At 35.6% G+C, this 26,908-nt stretch overlaps 1 protein-coding gene across 1 annotated transcript; it reads right to left on the bottom strand.

The window, feature by feature from the left end:
- Window positions 1-7,577: 7,577 nt before the first annotated feature.
- LOC106800102 (complement factor H-related protein 2-like) lies at window positions 7,578-25,070 on the bottom strand. Its single transcript, XM_014794109.2, has 5 exons — window positions 25,004-25,070; window positions 22,067-22,261; window positions 20,760-20,936; window positions 8,233-8,415; window positions 7,578-7,774 (listed from the first exon to the last, which is right to left on the bottom strand). Exons 1-5 carry the CDS (start codon window positions 25,068-25,070, stop codon window positions 7,578-7,580), a joined length of 819 nt encoding a protein of 272 aa, XP_014649595.2.
- Window positions 25,071-26,908: the final 1,838 nt, after the last annotated feature.

The raw sequence follows: 26,908 nt of genomic DNA, 5'->3' as shown, positions 1-26,908 counted from the left end.
TCACAGAATTCTTTTTTTTTTTTTGGCCTATTTTAATTATCTTGCTTAGTGACATTTCCAAAGATAGTCTCATGTTTATGGATGAGTTTCAAAGGGGGATGCAGATAACGACAGAAGAACCTTATACAAGTCATTAAACCCAGCTTTCTCTTGCGTAGAAAGAATTTATTCACCTAGCAACTAGCCTTCCAAAACTCTTCCTCTGTGTTGATCTGAGTTTTTTGGTAACCTTAAGAGTGAATTTTGTACGTGGAAAATAATTATTTAAATAATTGTTTACTGAAATTAGTCCAATTAAGAAAAAGAACATATTGGGATATTTGTAATACCGGATATCTAGATTTCCAATAAAGACACTCTGTTTCACACAGTGTGGTGGTATCCTAACGATAGACAAATTGATCAATCGAAACAAGAAAGTCCAGAAATACACACCCACCAAAGATCACTTGTTTTATGCAGCAATGGAATTCAATGAGGAAAGAAAGTTTTACCCTAGAGATGGTGAGGTAACAATTGGATTTTGGTATAATAAACAAAATGGAACCTTGGCTTCTTTCTCATACCAAATAGATCAATTAAAGTTGGATCATACGGCTAAATATGAGCTTCTGAAAGAAAGGATAGCGTTATACTTCCAGTCACTCATGGTAGACCAAATGGAATTCAAATTAAATTTCAGTAACAATTTAAAGTTCTAATCCATCAAAAACATCAATATACACAAATCATAGATTCGGAGAAAACAGTTGTAATACTGTTTGGATAAAAGAATCATATGGATTATACATAAAGTAAGTTCATAAACCAAGAGAAAATATAAACAACCCAATTTAAAAATTGCAAAAATCACCCACAAACCTAACACAATGTGTTCACTATCACTACCCGTCAGTGATACTCAGAAGAGAAGCACATTAAATGTCACTACACACTCAGAGTAAGGCTAATGTTTAAAAGTCTGCCATTTCCAAGTCTTTGTAAGGATCAGGGCAACTAGAACTTTCCTACGTTACTGCAGGAAGGTGAAATGGTACAATCACTTTGGGAAATTCGTTGGTAACTGATTCCACACAGAAGTAAATATTTCAGAGAAATAAGTGTATATAGCTATCAAGAGTTATAGACTTGACCCTTCAGAGCAGCTTTTGTCATAATAGCTAAAGGTCGAAATAGGAGAATGGATGAATATTTTTTGCTCTATCTATCCAGTGCATACTACTTGGCAATAAAAAGGATGACTTACTGCTACCCACAACACCTTGGGTGCGAATCACAGACATTTTCTTGAGAGAAAAATGCCAGACACAAGGATGTTAATAGAGTATAATTCCACTCATATGAAGTTCAAAAACAGTGAAAATTCGTCAGGATTTATAAGTCCAGAACACTGGTCACCTCTGGAGATGAGTAGTAGGACTAGGAGATGCCATCACAGGGTTACTTATGGGGTGCTGGAAATTTTCTATGTTTTGACCTGGTTGGTGGTTATACAGGTGTCTAAACATGTGAGAAATTGCTAAGATTACCCTAAGATTAAGGCAGCTTTTACACTTGATAATACGTTATGTGTCAGAAAAAAAAACTATTATAGGTCTAAAGTGTGAAATTATGCTTCTTTGATTTTGTACAAAATGCTCTGAACCAATTCACCTAAGTCTCCACCTTTGTTGCTAATGAAGCAATAGAATAATTAATATTAAGTGAAATTAGAAGAAAACACTGACAGTTGTGTTGGTATACATTTCAAATTTGAAAAAAAGATTTGAAAATTGTATTCTGTCACATGATGTTTAAAAACTTGAAGAATCACCTTACTATGTTATTTTCCTTGTATTAACACAAAGAATAGAAAAATTGAGAACCCAGACCATATTTTTAAGCTGTAGGATAGTTTTTAATATAATGATACCAAGAAATTAAAAGGAGGTAACTTTTTTGAGCAAAGTCAAGTGTCGAGAAGAATGGCGGAAATCAGCTGGATAATGAACTTTAGCCACGAATGACACATGAATAGAAATATCTTCAGTTTTAATGAAATTTCACTCTTGTCATAAGTAATGTTTGTAAAGACTTTAAAAATTAGTGTTATTTTCAAAATTACTGGTAGTATTTTAAATGGAGTTGTCAACTTTTGAAATCCTAAAAAAAAAAAAAAAAAGAACATGTCTCAGAAAAGAATATTTCCTTTTCCAGAGTCATTGCTTTTGCAACCAGCTTGGGCTGGTCATAAATAAGGACTCTAATTAACTTTAAAAAGTAGCACCAAGTGTTTTCACAATTACTTGCATAAATATAATCAGCAATTACTCACCAAGAGTCTTAGTGAAGGGCATCATGAATCTATTAATATTGTTAACTGGACTCTTAACAGAATTGAGTAAGGTCTTTATTAATTGATTGATTTTTAAAGTATTTGATGGCAAAGAAAAAGGTATTGAATATCCAATCCTACACATGAAAGCAAGAAGGTTCTTCAGAGTAAATTGTTTTACGAGATGGTATGCGTTATTTGATATTATTGTAGTGCTTTTAATTTAACGAATGCAAAATTAAATATGTGAAGTTAAATTTTTAAATATTTTACTGTGTTTTTACATAAAGCTTTTATTATGACATAATTTTAGATTAAAAGAAAAACTGCAAAGATCATTCAGATGAAGTCTTTGTTAATTTGAAAGTAGATGAAGCAAATATGATTAGATTTATTACATAGACATCAAATAAACTTACAATTTTTTGTAAAGTAAGCATGCTTACAACCAATTTTTAGTTTCTCTCTCTGTAGTAGTCAAGTGAGGCTTAAATATATCAAGTAGGAAATAAATGGCTGTCATTTACATAGGTTTTTTCTTTTTTTTTCTTGGTGAGGAAATCAGCCCTGTGCTAACATCTGCCAATCCTCCTCCTTTTTTGCTGAGGAAGATTGGCCCTGGGCTAACATCCTTGCTCATCTGCCTCCACTTTATATGGGACATCGCCACAACACGGCCAGACAAGCGATGCGTTGGTGGGCACCCAGGATCCGAACCGGCGAACCCCGGGCCGCTGCAGCAGAGCGCACGCACTTAACCGCTTGCGCCACGGGCCGGCCCCTACATAGGTTTTTAAAATAGATCATGATTACACAATGATTCACTTAAACTTACAACATTACATTGAATAACATACATTTGAAATAAAGGGGGATCATATTTGTCAATTGTTGCAGGATGGGTTGAGTCAAAAGATTATATAAAAATTTAATTAATATAGTTAAATTGTTCAATTCGTGTAGGACTCATAACCTCTGTTTCTGAGAGAAGCTGAATTACCTTTGAAAGCATTTGTACCTGCACTTTTCATTGAAAATCATGTCCGGGAAGTCGTTCAGCTACAGCCGTTGGTAATGAAGCAGGTCGGAAATAAATAACAGAAGCGATGCAGGACTAGACAGAGCATCAGATACGACAGAAATAGTGGAGACACAGGAAACGCTGAGGTGAAACCATTAGCACATGTTCTAAGTGACCAGATAATGGGCTTTACCTATGTTTAAATATTTCTTAAGACGAAAAGAAATCTCTTTTGTAATAAACACAAAGTATAGACACATCCTGCTTGCCCTGGGATAAGAATGCGTTGATCCAAATCTCTCTACAAATCTTTAAAAATACAAAAATGGGGGCCAGCCCCGCAGCTTAGCAGTTAAGTGCGCGCGCTCTGGTGCTGGCAGCCTGGGTTCGGATCCAGGGCGCGCACTGACGCACCGCTTCTCCAGCCATGCTGAGGCTGTGTCCAACATATAGCAACTAGAAGGATGTGCAACTATGACATACAACTGTCTACTGGGGCTTTGGGGAAAAAAAAGGAGGAGGATTGGCAATAGATGTTAGCTCAGAGCTGGTCTTCCTCAGAAAAAAAAGGAGAGGATTAGCATGGATGTTAGTTCAGGGCTGATCTTCCTCACAAAAAAATAAAAATAAAAATACAAAAATGAAAAACACATAGATCAACAAAGAGAGCAAATATTTCCTGTCTTTAGCATGACTAATTGCCCGAGATTCTTAAAACTTCAAACTAACTATAAGAAGGGGAATCACCACAAATTCAAGCAGAACTAATTCTGGATGATCAAGGCACCAGCCTGATTGCAGAAGGGAGAGTCTAACGAGACTGTGTGGGAGAGAGAAGAAAGGAACAGAGGGCCTAACCTTGAGAGAATACAAACAAAATCACCTGGGTAAGACAGCATTTTAGGAAAGTGCAAAACTTCTGAAAATAGAAGTGGATAGACTGGAGGACCCACTACAGGGAAAGATCTTCAAAAGTGTGCAGGAGAAGAGGGGGCAGTCTTAGAAAGCCATTGTTTCTGAAAGAGAAAAGAGTGTGGGCGCCTCAGCTCCAAATCTACCCTTCTTTCCTTGCTTCCTTACACTGGATAATACAGCTGGACTCTGAGTGTTCTATCTTTGATGACGGGTATAATGTTAAGCCTTGTCTGGAGGAGGATTCCTGAAGGAGAAAAGAATTCCTCTTCATGTGTCCTTCTCTCTTCAGGCTTCTGCAATGAGATGTTCTTCTGCAGTGATTGAAGGCCAGCAGGATGTACCATCCTTCCATGGGCAGCTTTCTATGGCACTCCCTCGGGTGGCTTTGCAGGGGAGTGCCACTGGGAGGTCACCTTTCTGTGAATGGCTTCTCATTATTCCCCAGAGGTTTCCAGTGAGTGCTGCTCACTTGGCATCCCACTGCCCCCTTGGTTGATACAACCTGTGACCTCTAGCTCTGCTGACTTACTGGAAAACTGTTGAAAGTGAGGCTTCACAAAAATTGAAAAGAAAATTGAGAGACACCCGTGGCTTCATCTATTGGGGAAAGAAATGCTACAGATTTAGTGCAGGCAAAGCAACAGAGTCACTGAACAAGGATACAGACAACTGCAGCAACAAATAGTGATGGGATCAGAATCCATGTGGTTACAAGTCATATTCTAAGAAATGTCAAGTTTTCCAAAAATCATTGAGACATGCAAGGAAACAGAAAAGTGTGACCTATAGAACAAAACAAAACAAAAATCAATAGAAAGAGTCACTAAGAGGGCCCAGGTATTGGACTAATAAAAAATAAAATCTATACCAGTTGCCATAAACATGCTCAAAGAACTAAATACATCTTTAAATGAAAATTCTACATTTTCCCAGGTGACAGACTCAACATTCGTTAAATGGAATCATTGTTGTGTCTTCTGATGGAAGTATTCCTCCCTTTGTAACTAAGACCTACAGACAAGCAGAGTATAAGTTCACAGGTTCAGGAAGCAAAAATTCAGCTTGTGGCTCATTAGGGGTAATATAAGTGGTGGCATTCCCATCTCCACACTTTGATTACTGGACCTGTGAATCACAGCAAAGAGATAGACGGTACTATATATTGAACACTTATTTAGAGCATCTGTAGCCTGCTGAAGAACCTTGCCACAGCCCTGCAAGATATTGCCACGCAGCCAGCATTAGAACTGAGTCTTCAAAAAGCTAATGAATTTTAGATTTCATTTGTATGTCAAAGGTCTGACAACCAAAAGAGCTTGGGAATAAAGACATTTCAACACCATTGAACACTCCCATCTGGCACCAATAGCACAATTCTTGACTTCTAAACATAATGCCCAATAAAAAAATCAGATATTCTTTAGAAAGATGCATGATTATGGGTGTTGGCAGGGAAAGTACATAGTGACCCTGGAGCATCATGTGCTAAAAGAAGAGAAATGCTCAAAGACTAATGGGACACAACAAAACCAATCAGGAGCCAGTTTCAAGAGATATCTACTTGCCAAATTTGAGATAATGTGAGCTTTAAATAGAATAATGACTATAATTGATTGTGACAAATTGAATAAATAAAAATATGTGAATCCATGCTGATACGCACAACATTTTTAAAAAGGAAAGGAAAACATCTCTAAAGTCATCATGGAAGGTCACTATTACATCAAGCCCTTACTCCAAAAATTGGAAATTAAATGGCCAAAATAGAGATTTACCAAATCTTTTATGTGAAAGTTTAATTTAAACAGAGTTGGTAAGTTAAAATTCACCTTTACAAGAGAATGACGACTGATAAATGCAGAAAGGTGATAGAACTGGTCTTAAAAATAACTATCTTGCAGCCAACAATGAAATAATTGATTATAGGCAAGTGTCATAAATAGATTCCATAACCATTAAGTGAAAGATTTTGGAAATACAGTATGTACACAAATGGTAACATTAACAGCAAAAATTACCTGCCAATTGTAACAATGTTCCTTTAATATGAGAAAAATGGCTGTCACCAGTAATTCAGATTTATATAAGTCGGCTCCATTGGTGACAGTCAGGTCTTTCATTCTAATATTGCCACTTGATTTGATGCATTACAAAGTAACAAGGTATCACATTAAAATATTTTTACCTTAATTATGTATATCTTTACTTTCATCTTAAAGTTTTCATATTTTGTAGAAATTAAAAATGTTTATAGTCAGCAGATTTTAACTAATTATGCTGTTTTGAAATGTGGGAACATAAAAATCATATTTCAGACGCTTGTGGTTGAATGTCTCCAAAACCTTCTATACCAGCAAAATCATGAAAAAGCTATTAGATCTGAAGATCATTACCAAAGAGGTCTTTATAGTTCCCCACATGTATTGTCTTACTTTTCATGTATCTGTGTTTCAAAACAACATATTCCTGGGGTTCAAAAGTGATATATATTAATGATAGAAAAATTGGAAAATACAGCTAAGTATGAAGAGTTAAACACCAACTCTTACCCCAATTACCTCTGAATTTAAGTCTAGTTATGGTAAATATTTTATTGTACTTCCTGCCAATCCTTGTTCTATAAACGTTTCTCAGTGCTCAAAGCCAGTGTGTGTGCATGTTTATACCTGATATTGGAGAGCTTATCACGTTTCATGTCAAGGTTATGCTAGCAATGCACCCATTTAGATTCTAATTCCTCTTTATGATCAGTTTGAATTGTGATGTGTGCTAGATAGACGTCTTGTAGAAAATCATGCATTTCATCACTTTTTGGTTTCTTTATCTATTGTGAAGTAAGCAAAAGTAAGTAAATACTACTGACATCTTATTACTAACTTTGATATGACATAGTTTGCTTTTTATGTGTTTGCGAAGTGATGTTATTTTGAAGATGGAGACAAGCCTTTTTTTTTCCCATTTCCTCTGAAATAGAGAGTCTCAGGAAGCCTCAGAAGCTATGAAGAAAGCTTTGAGAAAGTTGGAAGATGGATGGTTGGAAGCAGACACCGAAGTGATTGCATCTAGTTTCTAGCCACAGATATTTGATGGACAGGACACACAGCACTTTGGTTTGCCAAGTTTTAATAAGGTCATTTTAGAAGTCATTCATTGATCTCTCAGATTATAATCACATCATCCATGTAATAGTTTATACAAATTCTGATTTATGAGAAAAATGAGTTAAACAATACTTGAAGAAATAAACTGAGAGGAATTGGATTAATAATGAAAAATTCTGAAAAAATTTACCTATGTGAATTTTAGGAATCGATTTTAACTATTGTGCTATCCACAGGTGGGATACACCAGTTTCCCTTCCCGACAGATTGTATGAAATGTTTCAGGCGGTGTCTTTTTACGATATCCACGTTTACACATAAATTCAACAGTATCCCCTGTTCTAGAATACAATTTTTTGTCATACAACCATCGCAGTTCTATCTTATGTTTTTCCATCATTTCTTCTGATATAACACATGCATCTGAAGGCAAAAAACTGAAAATAAAACTTTAAGGAGTACACAAATATTTTCCACAAAATATCAGACTCGAGTAGAATCTTCTACACTGGTCAGGAACTTCATTCTTAAACCCTTTTCTAAACGAACTCATTGAAAATCCAGCATGTAAATTTAAACCATTTTAAATAACTAATGATGTGAAAATGAGGTACTACGTTTAATCTGTGATAATTAAATGTTATAATCAGAGATCCATAATGTCAATTATCACAAGAACAGCTTTCATTAAAGAATCTTCTGTTGCTGTTAGTGCTTCAACAAGAATTTTTCAAACTTTATTCCCTCACATACTAATATTTCGTAGCAAGCATTCAACAGAATGGTTGATTGTTAATCCAAGAAAACTCTATCATAAACAGCAAGCATCATACTCATTACACTGATTTTTCCAGGATCCACGATGATATTAAAATACTTACCTAAGCATCGTGGTGGTTCTGACCACTGTCCATTCCTACATATTATATTCCTGTTTCCCTGAAGCACATGCAAGGACTGGCATTGGTACTCAACTGAGGATCCTGGAGCATATGCTGGTAATGGGAATGAGGTAAGGTCTCCATTGTCAATCGGTGGAGGGGGCCCACATTTTCCTCGAGAGTCTAAAAAATATGATTTGATTTATTGAAAGACCAAGGAAAACATATAAATATATTTAAAATAAGCCAAATAAAAAATATGCCACAACATGTAATACAAAGACTTGTGATATCCAATGACGGAAATGATTCATTGAAGAAATTTGGATCACTTAAACTGAGTCACATTTTTCAGCCCTTCCTTCACTCCACATGAAAGCACACATAAGACATTAACAAATATGTCTGTTTTACAGTATTTTAGTATTAACAAATGTTTACGTTAGTAAATGCCTGCTGGACAGAGGGATGGATAAGATAAACAACGAAAGTTTCTTGTTCTTTATACAACACACTACAGTGTCTATTGGCTCTCTAGGAATTTCTTATTGATTTTCATTTTTATTACAAAGAAACCAACTCCTTTAATAAAATACAAAGAATTACCAATTTGTATAGTGTGAAAGGGAATTGATGGCTGCTTCTTCTGACAAGGAACAGAATCTTCTCTGAAACTTATCTTTTATCTGATCAAGTCTATTCAGGTAATATTTCTAGCCTATTTAGACATGGAAATACAAATCTGTCTCTATCTGCACAGCCATTATCTGAATTCAATATTCAGACTATTATTGCTATGATTTGCTTAGAATGTAGAGACAGATCTGAATGACAGTGACGATCAGCAGTTTCTATAAGCAACATTATTTAATTCATTAGTTAAAACCAGTGTAGTCAGAGAGGAAAGGAGCACATGGCTGTGAGGAAATACTGGCTCCACCCTGTAGAGAGAGGGTTTAGACACCCTGAGAACTCTAGTAGAACAGGTCATCATTCACCGAGATTTGTGCTGGAAACACAAGGGCTTTATACAAGTTGTAATTTCCCACTGCATAGGTTAGTAGGTGTTGATATCAAAAATTGATTATATTTTGTTGTTCTGCTATTTTTATTGTGACCCCTATTCCTTCACTTTTATCCCATCACATTTATCCTTCCCATTCAAAAATAATCCTGTTACACCCTGATGTTTACTGAGGGGCAAAGTTTTAAAAAATTTCCCTCAAATACCACAAGTTTACAAAATGTGGGGACGGCTGATTTGGAAGGACATTCCTGAAAGGAAAGTTCCTGAATGTATTTATTGGGATATGGGTGAGGGAAAGAAGTGATGGAGGTGCTATGAAAAATGGCTGGCTCTCTCATCTTGTGTCCTATCTCTGTGAGTATTTGTGGTAAAATGCAGGTAAGAGAGATTATCAGAGAAAAAGCTTGCTAGTAGCAATTAGCTTAGCATTCTACCAGACGCACTTTCCAAGTTTTTAAGGAGAAACATTTATACTGGTTCAGAAAACTATGCCTAGACTAATATATTCTGAAGTATCTCTTTGAAAAGTCTTAAAGAGATATTCATACATAAGCAGAAATTGGTTAGTAAGAGGAAAATGTAGCTCCACGGATAATATGTTTGGGATCATCTTAATGTGAATCTTGATGAGTTATAATGCATATCTGCATATTCACATATTAATATTCATGTATTATTAATATTGATGTATTAAATAAGCAAACTCTTTTGTTCAAATCAGAATTTTATCAATTTATTCTCTCATCTATTAATAAATTGCAATTAATTATTCAGGTCTTACTTTGTACAAGTGGCTATTAAAAACAAGCCTAGATCATTACTACATAAAAATTCTACTGTAAATGCTAGAAAAAACTGTGTTTATCACTCTGATTTTACTATAGGAGTATAATAAGAACTTACATAAACATCTTGGTGGTTGTGACCACTGTCCATTTCTACATGTAACATATTTGGAGCCCTGGATGTCATAGAAGGATTGGCATTGATACTCTACTGTTGATCCTGTAGGATATTCTTTTAATAGGAAAGAAGTAATATTTCCATTGCTAATAGATGGAGGAGGTCCGCACTTTTCCGTAGAATCTGAAAAATGGCATTTGATTTGTTGAGAGAGCAAATCAATAGATAGGTAAGATTTAAATAATAAGTACAAATAAAGTGCCATGTATTTATCCACAATACATAAGCAGTGCCTGAGAACACAAATCCTTCATAGAGAATTTCATGTATATATCTACAAAATACATACTTCCTCTTTTCACCCTAAGATAAAACACACATAATACATTCAATGAAAAATCTCAGAGCCTTGCAAGGCATAGCTAGAAATAAAATTTTGTATGAATAATGCTGGAAAGAAATGCTGCTAAGAAAATTATCTTAGAGGGAAGACACTGTACTATCCTTAACAGAAGACCATGTTGGGTTTTAGACATTCTTTAGTTTTATTTTTTGCCTGAGGAAGATTAGCCCTGACCTAACATCTGTGCCAATCCTCCTCTATTTTGTATATGGATTACCGCCACAGCATGACCACTGACGAGTGATGTAGGTCTGCACCCAGGAACCGCACCTGGGCCTCCAAAGCAGAGCGTGCAGCACGGCCGGACCTTAGACATATTTCTATTGTTATTTTTATAACAAATACTAAAGAAATATTTTTTTATATTATATCTTTGCAAAATTTCAAAAAATACACAATTTCCAAGCCAAAATGTGAATAGTACATTCCTTGCTAACATTCTCTGAGGCACATACAATCTATCTCTACAATCCTATACACTTCTATTTCCACAAAAATGGGCTGATATTCATTACACTTTACATGTTTTTTAATGAAAACTATGTCATGGACATCTTTCCCAAGCAGAAAATTTTATTTCAATCTGACTCATTCAACCGGAGAGTTGTACTCCAATGTACAGATTTACCATCCCTTACACAATTCAACACATAACTGCACAGTTACATAAGAAAGAAATCTTTACCAGCTTTAGAGAATAAGAAAATTTTCATGAGGGAGGGTTGTACAAATTAAGACAAATGAGTACATTTTATGTTTCAAAGGTAAAGTTTTAGATTTTTCTGAGCTTGTGCAAGATCATGAGGTAGAGATGATTCTGGCATATTTGGGAAGAAAAATAGATGAACATTTATGGAGTAAAGAGGTAAAAGTGGAAGGTGCAGAACGTATGTCTGAAGAGGTTAATTAGTGCTAAGGTTATGCAATTAGTGCTAATTAGTTCAATTAGTGCTAACAAATCAAAACTTAAAGAAACAATTGAAGAGAAAAAAAGAACAAAGTTGGAGGACTCACACTTCCTGATTTTAAAACATATTATAAGGCTACAATAATGAAAATTGTTTGGTATGGTGTAAAGACAGACAAATATACCAATGGAATAGACTATAGAGCCCAGAAATAAACCCTTACATGGATGGTGAAAGAACTTTGGACATGTGTGCCAAGACCACTCAATAGAAAAATGATGGTCTCTTCAACAAATGGTGTTGGGAAAACTGGATCCCACATGTAAAAGAATGAATATGGACCCTTATCTTACACCATATACAAAAATTAACTCAAAATAGAGTATAGACCTAAATGTAGGAGCCAAAACTATAAAACCCCTAGAAGAAAACATAGAGGAAAAGCTTAATGACATTGGACATGTAAATCATTTCATGGATAGGACACCAAAAGCACAGGCAACAAAAGCAAAAAACAGACAAATGGGACTACATCAAACTAAAAACCTCATGTACAGCAAAAGAAACAGTCAGTAGAGTGAAAAGGCAACCTACAGAATGGATGAAAATATTTGTAAGTCATATATCTTATAAGGGGTTAATACACAGAATATATAAAGAACTCCTACAATTCAACACACAAATCAAGTAACCTGATTCAAAAATGGGCAAAGAAAGTGAATAGAAATTTCTCCAATTAATGATATACAAATTGCCAATAAGCATAGGAAAAGATGCTAAACATCACTAACCATCAGAGAAATGCAAATCAAAACCACAACACGATATCACCTCATGCCCATTAGGATGGCTACTGTCGAAAAAAACTGGAAATAAGTGTCGGTGAGGATGTGGAGAAAATGGAATCTTGTGCATTTTTGGTGAGATTGTAAAATGGTGCAACAGCTGTGGAAAACAGTGTAGAGGTTCCTTAAAAATTGAAAATAGAATATCATATGATCCAGTAATCCCACTTTTGGGTATATATACTCAAAAGAATTGCAAGCAGAGTCTCAAAGAGAGATTTGCACACTCATGTTCATAGCAGCAGTATTCACAATAGCCAAGAGTTGGAAGTATCCCTATTGATGGATGAATGGATTAAAAAAATATATGGTACATGATACAATGGATTATTATTCATCCTTAAAAAGGAAGGAAAGCTTATTACATCTTGCTAGAATGTGGAACACCATGGACATTATGCTAAGTGAAATAAGCCAGTCACAAAAAGACAAATACTATATGATTGAAGAGCCTTTGGCACACCCTCTCAATACCTATGCCTTTCTTTCTATCTGTACAGTCAGGTGTCACGTAAAGACAGGCATATCTTCTGAAAAATGTATCGTAAGATGATTTTGTCATTATGCGAACATCATAGAGTGTACTTGCACAAAGCTAGATGGTATAGCCTACTACATGCCTAGGCTGTGTGGTAGAGCCTATTGTTCCTAGGCTACAAACCTAGCTACAGCATGTCACTGTACTGAATTCGGTAGGCAATGGTAACACAATGATAAGTATTCAGGTATCTAAACATATCTAAACATACAAAAGGTACAGTAAAAATACAATATAAAAGAAAGAATGATACACCTGTATAGGGCACTTACCATGGATGGAGCTTGCAGGACTGGAAGTTGCTCTGGGTGAGTCAGTGAGTGAGTGACGAGTGAATGTGAAGACCTAGGACATCACTGTACACTCTAGACTTTATAAACAATGTATGCTTAGGCTACACTAAATTTATTTTTAAAAATACTTTTCTTTCTTCAATAGTAAATTAATCTTAACTTACTGTAATTTTTTACTTAAAAATTTCCTAATATATTTTTTAACTTTTTGACTCCTTTGTAATAACACTTAGCTTAAAACACAAATACATTGTACAACTACGCAGAAATATTTTCTTTCTTGATATCCTTAGTCTATAGGCTTTTTTGCTATTTTAAATTTTTTAATTATTTTTTTTTTACTTTTTAAATTTTTTCTTAAAAACTAGGACACAAACACACAATTAGGCTAGGCCTACACAGGGTCAGGATCATCAATAGTTCTGTGTTCCTCAAGTTTTCAGGGGAAAAACATGCGTGGAGCTGTCATCTCCTACAGTAACAATGCCTTCGTCTGGAATACTCCCTGAAGGACCTGCCTGAGGGTGTCTTGAGGAAGTGTCACTCTTTTCAGAAATATGTCCATGGAGGTTTGCTTGGCTTATTTCTTTTCTCATCATGGATTTGCTTGTAAGCAGATAAGGTACCATGAACATTACTCTTTAGTAATGAAAAACTTGGTGTGAGGTTGATGTTTTCAAACTTTTTTTTTTTTTTTTTTTGCCGAGGAGGATTTGCCTTGAGGTGACATTTGTGCCAATTTCCTCTATTTTATATGTGGGTTGCCACCACAGCATGGCCTCTGACGAGCTGTGTAGCGCACGCCCGGGAATCGAACCTGGATCGTTGAAGCAGAGTGCGCTGAACTTAACAACTAGGCCACAGGGCCAGCTACTCAAACTTTTTAAGGAGCTTGTTGAAGTCTGCAAAAGCTTCTGCCAAAACTTATACTGTAAATCTTCTTGGGGGTTTTTCTTCTTTTTCTCCTGCAGTTTCCTTTTCTCTTGCCTCTTCTTCAGTTATGCATTCCTGTTCTAGTTTCAACAACTTCTCATTAATCAACACCTCAGCAACAACCTCTAGGAGCTCCTGAAAATCATCTTCATATACACCCAGGTTAAAGTTTTTTGCCATCACAACCACAGCCTTGTTGATTTTTGCAACCTCTTCTTCCTTCGCAAATCCTTTGAAGTCATGGGTGAACCTCCTGAGTGTCTTCTTCTAGATGCCATGCATATCCTCCTTGGTGACAGAACCCCAAGCCCAGGTAAGGCTCTTGATGCAGTCATAGATGCTACAATCCTTCCAGGATTGCATTTTCCTCATATTCAGCAATAGCCTGGGCAAGGGTCCTCCTCAGGTAGCAGGCCTTAAAAACTGCTATACCTCCTTGATCCATTGGTTGTATCAAAGAGGTGGTGTTTGGAGGGAGAAGCACTGCTTTGATATTGGAATGAAGATTATCAATAAAAGGAGGATGGCCAGGAACATTATCAACAATAAGCAAAATCTTGAAAGGTATATTATTCTTCAAAAGTATTTCTTCATTTCACTGGCATAGCAATTGAGGAGGGCGTTTTGGAAGAGGAGCTGGATCATCCATGACTTCTCATTGCTCCTCTGGTACACTGGCAGCGTGTGCTTACTGATATGCTGGAAGGCCCTTGGGTGATCACTGTGCCAGGTAACAAAGGATTTCAGTTTGTAGCTTGTAATAGTGTCCCCAAGAAAGACTGTTGTCCTCCTCTTAAAAACTTGAAACTTCACGTTGACTTGGCCTCCTTATGGAAGAAAGACCATTCAGGCATCTGTTTCCAGAAGTGGGAAGTTTCATCTGTATTGAATATTTGCTCTGGCAAGTAATTTTCCTCCACCATCAGCTTATTTAGAGCTTCCAGAAATTCTTCAGCTGCCTTCACATCAGCACTCAAGACTCACCACTCACTTTTGCATTATATAATGAGTAACAGTCCTTGAATCGTTTAAACCACAGAGCCAGCAGTAAAATCAATGTTATTGTTGGGTCCAGCCTTTCCTGTTCAACATTGCAAACAAAATTTTGCTCTGATTGTGATTGTCATGGTGCTGAGAGGGGTGCGCTTCGGTGTCTAGTCTTCAATCCAAGTCATTAGAAGTTTCTCCATGTCTGATATAGGCCCTTCTTGAAGTTTTCTTAGTCTCATTGCCTTCAATGAACCAGATCCTTTAACAGCTTCTATCACTTTGTCCTTGTTCTTCAAGATTATGGCAATGGTGAAAAGGGACATGCCTGACTGGTGAGAAATAACCATCACTGATTTCCCACCTTCATAGTCCTTCATCACTTTTAATTTTGTTTCCAGGCCCATCCCTTGACGTGGCCTCTCACTGACAACATTATCAGTCAATTCTGTACACTGAGGGGCCATAATGAGGAAAACAACACGAGATAAATCAAGTGGAAGAGAAGAGGATGCAATCAAGAGACACAGTAACCAGGAGATGTATGAGGCTACTGCTGCTGTGCCATGGCACACTGCTTTAGAGTGAACTTTTTTTTTGGTAAGTAGAAAGAGTGAACTCTAAGTATAGCATAGGAAATAAATAATTCAATAGCATAGACCTTTATTATCATTATCAAGTATTATGTACTGTACAAAATTGTGTGTGCTATGCTTTTATATGAATGGCAGCAGGGCAGGTCTGTTTACACCAGCATCACTACAAATACATGAGTAATGCATTGCGTTATGATGTTACAATGGCTACAACGTCAGTAGGCAAGAGGAAGTTTTCATCTCCACTTATTATCTTACGAGACTACCATCACATATGGGTTCCATCACTGACCCAAACATCATTACGCTGTGCATGACTGAAGTACAGTATTGTCAACTATAGTCACCTTGCTATACATTAGATCCCCAGAACTGATTTATTTTATAACTCGAAATCTGTACACTTAGACCAACGTCTTCCCATTTCCCACATCCCCCCACCCCAGGCGACCACCATTCTACTCTCTATGAATTCAGCTATTTTAGATTCCACATATATGTGAAGTCATACAATATTTGTCTTTCTCTATCTAAATAGTTCACCTAATGCCTCAAAGTCCACCCATGTTGTCTCAAATGGTAAGATTTCCATTTTTTATGACTGAATAATATTATATCACAGTTTCTTTATTCATTTATCCATCAATGGACACAGGTAACTTCCATCTCTTGAAAATTGTGAATATTGCTGCTATGAAGATGGGGCGGCTGATATATCTTCAAGATAGTGATTTTGTTTCCTTTGGCTATATACCAAGAAACGGAATTGCTGGATCATTGCTGGTAGTTATTTTTTTTTAATTTTTTAGGGAAACCCTATACTGTTCTCTATAATGGCTGTACCAATTTACATTCCCACCAACAATGCACAAGGCTTCCTTTTCTCCACATTCTCACCGAGATTTGTTATCTCTTGTGTTTTTGATAATAGCCAATCTTTCAGGTGTGAGGTGATATTTTATTGTGGTTTTTATTTGCAGTTCCCTATTGATTCATGATAGAGCCCAGAAAAATAATAGAAAAATCAACAGACACCATGATCAGGTAGAATTTATCCCTGGGATGCAAGAATGGTTCTACATACTCAAATCAATAAGTGATATATCACATTAATAGAATAAAAGATGAAAATCATATGATTATCTCAATAGATGCATAAAAAACATTTGACAAAATTCAACATCTTTTCATGATAAAAACCCTCAACAAATTGGGTTAGAAGGAACATATTTCAACCTAATAAATGTCATAAATGAGACGTCTACAGCTAATATCATGTTCAGTGATGAAACGCTGAAAATTTTCCTCTAAGTTCAGAAACAAGACAAGGTTGTCCACTCTCACTGTTGCTATTCAACATAGTACCGGAAGTCCTAGCCAGAGCATTTAACCAAGAAAAAGATATGAAAGGCACCCAAATCTAAAGGAAGAAATTAAATTTTCTGTTTTTGGAGAGGACAAGCTGTAGAACATTCTAAAAACTCTACCAAAAAACTGTTAGAACTAATGAACAAATTTAGTACAGATGCAGGTTACAAAATCAACATGCAAAAATCAGTGCATTTCTATACAATAGCAACAACCTATCTGAAAAAGAAATAAAACAATCTCATTTACAATAACATGGAAAGCAACAAAGTACTTAGGAATAAATTTAACCAAGGAAGTGAAAGATCTATACACTGAAAACTAGAAGACATTGATGAAAGAAATTAAAGACACAAATAAATGGGAAAATATTCCATCTTCATGGATTAGAAGAATAGTGTTTAAATGTCTATACTACCCAAAGCCATCTATAGACTCAATGCAATCCCTACCAAAATTCCAAAGATATTTTTCACAGAAATATACAAAGCAATCCTAAATTTCATATGGAACCATTAAAGACTCAAAATAGTCCAAAAACTCCTTAGGGAAAAAAAAACAAAAAAACAAATCTAGGTGCATTACACTTCCTGATTTCAAAATAGATTACAAAGATTAATCATCAAAACAATATGTTCATGGCATAAAAACATTTATATAGACCAATGGAACAGAATTGAGAACCCAGAAATAAACCCATGGAGATATGGTCTACTAAGATTTGACAAGGGAGCCAACAATACTCAATGGGAAAAAGATACTCTCTGCAGTAAACGGTGTCAGGAAGACTAGATGTCAAATGTAAATGAATGAAATTGGACCCATAACTTTCACTACTTACAAAAGTTAACTTCAAATGGATTAGAGAGTCAAGTGTAAGATTTCAAACGATAACTCCTAGACGAAAACATAGGGAAAAAGCTCCTTGACATTGGTCTTAGCCAATGATATTTTTGGGTATGACACCAAAGCATAAGCAACAAAAGAAACAATAAACAGGTGGGACTATATTACACTAAAATGCTTCTGCACAACAAAAGGATCAACAAATGAAAAGACACCCTACCGAATGGGAGAAAATATTTGCAAACCATCTATCTGTTAAGGGGTTAATATCCAAAATATATAAGGAACTCATGCAACACAAAAGCCAAAAAACAAACACCCACAAATAATCTGATTAATGACTGGATTAAGAATCTGAATAAACATTTTTCCAAAGAAGATGTATAAGTTGTCAACAGCTACATGAAAAGATGCTCAGCATCGCTAATGATCAGACTTACTTTGGATACAAAGACTGAAAGTGACTGAAAGTAAAAGGATGAAAAGACATTCCATGCAAATAGGAGCCAAAATTGGGCCCAAGTGTTGAACAGATACTTTAAAAGAAGATATACAAAAGGCCTATAACCACATGAAATTGCGCTCATCACCACTAGTCATCAAGGACGTGCAATCTACATTGCAAGTGGAATACTGTTTCACAACCAATAGAATGGCTAAAAGCACAAAGACGAACAAAACTAAATGTTGCTGAGGAGGTGGAACAATTAGAACTCTCCTACAGTGTTGGTGACAACCACTTTGGAGAACTTCGTAGCTCTGTCTTATAGAGGTAAGCATGTTTCTAGCATACGATCCAGCAATTTCACCTCAAATATTTACCCAAGAGAAATAAAAATGGATATCCCCTGCCACTCACCAAAGACTCAAACAAGACTGTATGTAACAGACTTATTCACAATCAGAAAAAGCAGCCCAAATTTCTAGCAAGAGGAGAACGGATAAACAGATTATTGTATATTAATACAAGGAAATATTATTCGTTAAAAAAAAAGAATAAACGTCTGATATGTTCAACTGCATGTACAATTTTTAAAATATTATAAATATCATTGAGTGAAAAACGTCAGACGCGAAAGTGTACATATTGTTCAATTCCTATAATTATATATAATATATATATTTTTTGCTCAACTGGAGTTTCCTAAGATTCTACTTGATTTTTGTTTTCCATTTTTTTTAAGTATACTTGACATATAGTAATATTCAGCCTGTATGAGGCAGTCCAATTCTTTTTTTTCTACATTGCAAATAACATAAACCAAAAGCCTATTAAAAATACTTCTTTTCTCCATTATCTTGAACCCCAGAACATGCCAAATTTGAAATATGGTAATGTTCTGATAATTGGCTTTCCCTTCTCTTCTTGGTCACTTTTGATCCATTTTCCAAATAGCAACCATAGTGATCTTGTTTTAAACTCATTTTGTGTTGATTCCCTGCTTAAAACCTCCCAGAGGTTTCTAATAGCACATGGACTGAAATCCAAAATATTTATCATGGTCTATGACTCCTAAAATTAGTTAATTCAACACTTTGCCTTATCTTTAGCCACACGGGTGTCCTTTTTCCTCAAAAATTCCAGGCCTTTTGATGCCTTAAGACCATTTATCTGACTCCTTCTCTCCAGGCGTCAACCTTAAGGTTGGAGAAGATTCCAAAACTATCTTACGTGAAACATGCCCCTCCCCCAGTCACTTTCTTAATATTATCTTTTATAATGTGCACAATTCATAATCTTTAATTTTCTATTTTCTTTTTTACCTTATTGTTATTTTTACCATCATTCTCCGACTTGACATTATAGTCTATGATAAAGAGACACTGACTCTTAGAGTATTGATCTCCAACATCTGTAGTAGTGCTTGGCATATAAAAGGTGCACAATAAATGTTGATTAGATGAATGAATGATAACCAATATTCCAGATGGAGTGGGAAGATATAGAGGGCCAGAATAAAGACTGTTCTCTTCAAGGCTTTGACTGTGCTTTAGGAATCTTATTCTCAGGGTCCCCAAGTCCTGTATTCAAATTCAGCAACTCTTTGGTTTCCAAATGAAAGTATGAGAAACTCCAACTAACTTAGGCTGCAATATATTCCTATTTTTAATATGGTTTCCTATGAAAGGGATTTCCACGTTATGAATTATACACTGGAAACCTAAATTTCAAAAGTACAAAGTTCTAACAGGGTGGAAATTATCAATACTTTTGTGCTAGTCTCTAGATGATCTAAATGTAACATTTACCAAAAGAGATAAATGACAAATATGTTTGCTAGCCATAGGATTTCCCAAATGTGATATTTTAAAGATTTTATTTATTTATTTTTCCCCCCAAAGCCCCAGTAGATAGTTGTATGTCATAGCTGCACATTCTTCTAGTTGCTGTATGTGGGACGTGGCCTCAGCATGGCCGGAGAAGCAGGGCTGCAGTGCGCGCCGGGACCGAACCAGGCCGCCAGCAGCGGAGCGCGTGCACCCAACCGCTAAGCCAGGGGGCAGGCCCCCAAATGTGATATTTTAACTATCACTCGACGTAAAATTTAATTTTATCATGTTGTGTCAACCAATTTTGCATAATTTCATTATAAATATTAAATTTGTGTTACTTAAACATGTAAGTGCCTTTCAAAGTTTTTCACTGTGGTCATGATTAGTTTTTTCTAATATTGCCTACGTTTCATTTATGTAAGTAGACAAAATGCTTTTCTCGTGATTATCCAGAGATTTGCGTATCTATGTAAACACAATTGGAATCCTAAGACTAAAAAGGTGACGATAGTAACAACAATACTGCATATATTTAATACCTCTATTTCCTAAAATAAAAAAAATGATACTAGATATCAGAGGATGGTATTTTGATATTTTACTTACGGATATGACTGCATCTAGGAGGGCTGGACCAGCCACTTTCTGCACATGTAATGCCGCTCTGATTATTTGGAAGGCTGTAGCCTGAATCACAGACGATTTGCACGGTGTCACCTTCCCGGTGTGTTTGTCCTGACGATGCAGAATGACCATTTTCCACCCAAGGGAAAAAGCACTGTCCTACAAACCCGAAAGTTGACTAATATAAATCTTATAATGAAAGAGTATTACATTTTGCAAACTTCAAATGAGAAATCAAGCACAAAAATTAGTTTTCTAAAAAGTGGTTCATGCATGTTAAAAAATTAATATATGTCATTAATCATTACTTGTGTGTATAAAACATTACACATTTCTAAAGTTCCTTTGGATATCAGAAGAAATTACTGTTTTATTTCTCATTTGTTTGTATAAAAAGCTTTCTAGAGGAGGAGGAGATGATGTTCATCTCCTTCGTCTCTTTTGCTTTTCTCTTTCATGATTCTGTCTTCTTCACGTCTCTGCTTTTTGTCTGCACTCATTGGGAGAGTAAGACAGAGGCAATTTTAAAGAACAAAGATGTGATTAATAAAAACCACAATGGGGTCAGCCCCATGGCTCAGTGGTTAAGTGCGTACGCTCCACTACTGGCGGCAGGGGTTGGGATCCCGGGAGCGCACCGACCCACGCTTGTTGGGCCATGCTGAGGAGGCATCCCACATACAGCAACTAGAAGGATGTGCAACTATAACACACAACTATGTACTGGTGCTTTGGGGAGAAAACGGGAAAAAAAAAGGAGGAGAATTGGCAATAGATGTTAGCTCAGGGCTGGTCTTCCTCAGCAAAAAGAGGAGGATTGGCATGGATGTTAGCTCAGAGCTGATCTCCCTCACTAAATAAATAAATAAATAAATAAATAAATAAATACCACAAATCTAAGGAAAATAGTGAAACGTGTTTCTTGAATATTCAAAAGAACAGCACATTTTGAATCAGAAATTACACATAAAAACAAATTCTCTTGAGAAAATCTATTTTCATGAAACTATCAAATGAGTGTTTGAATTAAATATTAGCAGTTAAAATTTGAAATTTGAAATTCACAGATTCAGATATTCTACGGAGTTTGTATCTTGCTTTTTTCTGATTTGATTTCCACCCACAGCTTCTTACAAAAGAAGGGTGACATGTCTTATCTTTGCTGGCTCCTCCAGTCCCTTCCCCCATCGCTGTCTAAGGCTCTGTGATTCCGTCAGGCACCCTCCCTCCACTCACTGAATACACTGAATAATTTATCTGGATAATGATCAGTAATCTGGATTACTCACTGAGACACTTTGGTGCAGGTGACCATCCTTCCTCTGTACACATTATTAGAGTCCAGAGTGATTGTGAAGGAGACACAAAGCTGTAATCACAGGAGTAGTAGAAATATTTTCCCATAGCAACTGGGAAGCTTTGTTTATATCTGTTTTCATCATATATGCTTCCATGTTTTATTTCTGGAAAATCACAAGTTCTTCCTTAAGAAAAAAAGTAGTATCCTAAGTTAATGAATAATTCTACTTATTCTTAATAATCACATTGATGAATTTATTATTCTGTTTAGCTTAGTTATTCCACATGTGTTAGTGATTTGAGCACTGGGACAATCTGTAATTAAGACGACAAAGTATTTGAGGAGCTCATGATGTTTAAGTTCTTTAGAAGTATTTCTCAAATTAAAATCACACAGAAACATGTAAACACTGAGGAAGAAAATGAAAGGCGTTCTAGCCACTAAACCTCCCATATCTAAGACATTTGCTTCTGCTGGGTTGGCAGGAATGTTTCTAGTTCTCCACTCACTTCCTGTGCCTCTTCTTCCTCTGTCTTCTGTGGAAATCCCCTAAGATATCCTAGCCCTTTCCATCCCTTGTCTCCCAGTCCAGGTAACATGTTGCATAGGACATATGGATGAAGAAATACACTTACAGATATGAATATATATATATATGTATATACGACTATGTATAACATTTTCAGTGAATCAGTGAAGAGAATTTGAATATAAAATATTCATAAAGGATAAAAATCAGCAACAAACATATAACCAAGATATAATTACTGAATTCTGATGAATGTCTTCTAAATATATGGATGTAGGTGTGTATATATACTTGAGAGGAATATAGGAAATAATTTTTGATTATTACTGTCCATTTAAGAATATAAGTACCACCGTATTCATTTGCTAGGGCTGCCATACCAAAGCACTACAGCCTGGGCGGCTTAAATAACAGAAATTTATTTTCTCACCTTTCTAGAGGCTAAGTCTGAGATCACGGTGTCAGCAGGTTGGTTTCCTCTGTGGCCTCTCTCTGTGACTTCTAGATGGCCACCCTCTCCCTGTGTCTCTCTGTGGTCTTCCCTCTACATGTCTCTGTCCTAATTTCCTCCTCTCATACAGACACCAGTTGTTTCGGATTAGGGCCCACCCTCATGACCCCCTTTTAACTGAATTACCTTTTTAAAGACCCTATGTCCCGGGACTACCCAGTGGCGCAGTGGTTTGGTGCTCACGCTCCGCTTCGAGGGCCCAAGCTTCGCAGGTTCAGATCCTAGGTGCTCACCGACGCACCACTTGTCAAGCCACTCTATGGTGGCGTCCCGTATAAAGTGCAGGAAGATGGGCACGGATGTTAGCCCAGGGCCAATCTTCCTCAGCAAAATGAGGAGGATTGGCATCAGATGTTAGCTCAGGGCTAATCTTCCTCACTAAAAAAAAAAAAAAAAAAAAAAAAAACCTAACTCCACATGCAGTAACATTCTGAGTCTGAGGAGTTAGAAATTCAACATATGAATTTTGGAGAGACACAATTCAACCCATGTCCACTAAATACACAAAGACGTTTCTATGCTCACAAAAGTGTTCTTCCCTTAAGTGGCTTCCTTTCTCCTTTGGAAGCATTGGTGTAACCCAAACTTACAGGGCATTCAGCTCAAAGGCTACTTTTAGAAAGAGTTCACTGAAGGAGAATAATTTTAAATTGGACAGAAAGCTTTGTTGTGTTGTTGTTATTGTCATTGCTAGTGAAGGAAATTGCCCAAATATAGATTTAAATAGCAGACAAAACCCAACATGTAGCAAATTATTAAAATGAATTCTTCTTGTAATTAAGGAATTAAGGCATAGTGATTTATATTGTATTCATAAATGGTACAATGAAGGATTTTTACGCACATTTGAGGGTTCGTTGACAATAAATTGGAAATGCGAGTATTTTTGGCTTTGAAAGAAATGAGAGACTTTAAAAAGATATCATAATGAAAAATTTATAAAGATATTATGGAAAGAGCAAAAGTAATAATGTCAATAAAATCCTAAAGGTTTTATACATGCCAAAAAGCTTTTAGAACTAATACCCACAAAAATATAGTTGCTTTTTAATTAAAGATAAGTTAAAGAATCTACAATTATATTTGTTATGTTGTAAGATATAATTCTCCAATATATAAGGATTGCATTCAGAGATTATTAATATAGAAAATCTATAAAGGTGAAAAACAAATCAGTGAACAATATGCTAGAGTTAATGCTCTAAAACAATTTATTCATTTACTGAACATTTACCAATGACCTCAGAAATGTTAATTAAGATTTATTGTCATTCCTCTGGAAACTACAAATAAGACTATATTCCACCTTTGTTGAAAGAGATGTTCCTTTTTACCTGCTGCTATTTTGATGAATAGTAAATTCATTGTGATGTTAATGACTTTTAAGAGATTTATTAAGTTATAAATGAAATAAATAATAACATTAAATAAATAATTTAAGTAAACTACATATATTTGAACTGACTGATTTAATGAGTTTTCACATATGAATCCATAAAATAATCACAATATGCAGGATCCTGAAGATGTCCATCACTCCCAAAGATTTCTTTGTATTAAAAATAAGAACCTCCATACCTTCTGAGGTCAGATTCTAGCCTTTCTTGTGATGTATTTCTTAAATCTGTGTGAGCACAGTCGCCTGTCTCCATAAATATTACAAGTTCTTTCTCTGTGGAACTCAGGAAACAGAGAAAACATAATTTATTTTATTTTCCCCTTAGATGAATATGAGATGATTTTTCTATAAAGTTATTCTCTATTATGATGTCACAACAGACTATTCCTACTAGTTGATTCAGTTTAAAAAAAGACACGTGAAAGTAGACATAACATGAAGTCACATTTAAGAGGGAAGCTGAGAGTTAGATCTGTTTTCCACTTACCTTGTCCATGAGCACAGGAAACCCAGACAGTGAGAATGATGTGGATTAGTAGCAGCGTCTTAGACATTCCCAATAGCGTAGTAATATAAATATTCAGTTGTGATGTTTGGGGTTTTAAATCTTCTTCGTTAGCAGTTATCCAATGTGACTCTCAATTTATTTGCTCTTCCGTGAGGCAATTTAATTGAGGTCAGTTAGTAAACATCAAAGTTCAAAGAGCTTTGCAAAATCTCTCAATTCCTGTTAGTGGTTTCACAAGAATTTCTTGAATTCATTCCCTGATATGTGCTTGTACAAGTTTCCTTATGAACAGTAATAGACTGGCTCCAGAATGGATGTAAAACACTAATTTTTAAATTAAACACTTCTTGACAATAGGATGAGGTTCTTTCTCAACCAGGTGGAATATGTGTGAACAACTCTGAGTCCATAGCACTACTGAGTACTAGAGTTTCAGCGTAGTCTTGGTATTGAAATATTTTTAACTGATGTGCTGTGAGGCAACTTTTATTTTAGGGTGGAATACGTCTAGATACATACGATAATGTCTATCGTTGTAGGAATATAACTAGAGCATCATCACTTGTCCATTCGCTGACATTAATTGCAGTAATCTTTATTTTCTATATACATATAGAAAGATAGATATTTACACATATGTAGCCAATTATATTTGTCGTATTTTAAGGTAAAAGTACTTAATATAAGAAAATTTCTTTCAAGCAGATAATTAATATGGAAAAAATATTACTATAGAGGAGCAGAAAATAAATGTCACCAACGTCATACAGTTAACCTGTTGAAGTGAATTTATTTATTTATTTCCTTCCTTACTATAACTATGATAACTTCAAAATATTAAATAATTTAGTAATGCATGCAATTAAGACTTCCAGAAAGCAAAAGAGCTTATATCAGAGCTTCTAGATATAACAAATAAAATCAACACACATTATAAAAATGAACTGCTGAGTGAGCGAGTAAAAGCAATCAGAAAATGAAAAGCATCCCACCTTTTAAAGAATGGAATCAAACTAGAAGATCCATATCTATCCGTTTTCTGAACTTAGAACCCACCCACACCCACATGGTGCATGGATGGTAGAGATCAAGCAGAAAGAGGGCGTCTTACTTGTGTGACAATTGAGAGATCCGAGTATGGGGCTGGCAAAACATCTGCCACGTGAGAAGAGAAATCCAGGGAGCCCACCAGGGAAATCCCTAATAGTCTTCATATTTCCCCTAAATTATTGGCTAACTCTACATGAGCATGCATGGGGTGAAACTCCAAGCAGTCCAGTGGAAGAAATTGCTGTAAGGCTGGAAACTGAAAAATTCAGATAATACCCCGTGTGGAGCAGAAGGAGGTGAAGTTCAAGGCCAGCAGAGCTTATGAAATTCCTCACATTTTCCTTGAACACAGGTGGATGTGTCTTTGGAGTAAACACTATGTCCCAAGAGCTGACTGAGGGCTGTATACTTGTATTAAGGCAACACTGAAATAGACCCGCCTTAAAAACACTTAAAACCAAGTTTTCAAAGGTAATAGTGTTCCACCAGGAACAGAACTTCTGTTTTGTATTGTTTTTTGAGTTCACAGTGGTTCATGATATTATATAAATTTCAGTTGTACATCATTATATTCATATATATATGATAAAAATGGCTGTCACCAGTAATTCAGATTTATATAAGTCGGCTCCATTGGTGACAGTCAGGTCTTTCATTCTAATATTGCCACTTGATTTGATGCATTACAAAGTAACAAGGTATCACATTAAAATATTTTTACCTTAATTATATATATCTTTACTTTCATCTTAAAATTTTCATATTTTGTAGAAATTAAAAATGTTTATATTCAACAGATTTTAACTAATTATGCTGTTTTGAAATATGGGAACA

This window comes from Ceratotherium simum, chromosome 36 (assembly GCF_057802395.1).
Source record: "Ceratotherium simum simum isolate JZ-2026a chromosome 36, ASM5780239v1, whole genome shotgun sequence".
NCBI classification, from domain to species: Eukaryota; Metazoa; Chordata; class Mammalia; order Perissodactyla; family Rhinocerotidae; genus Ceratotherium; species Ceratotherium simum.
This window is presented reverse-complemented; position numbering and strand designations above follow the sequence as displayed.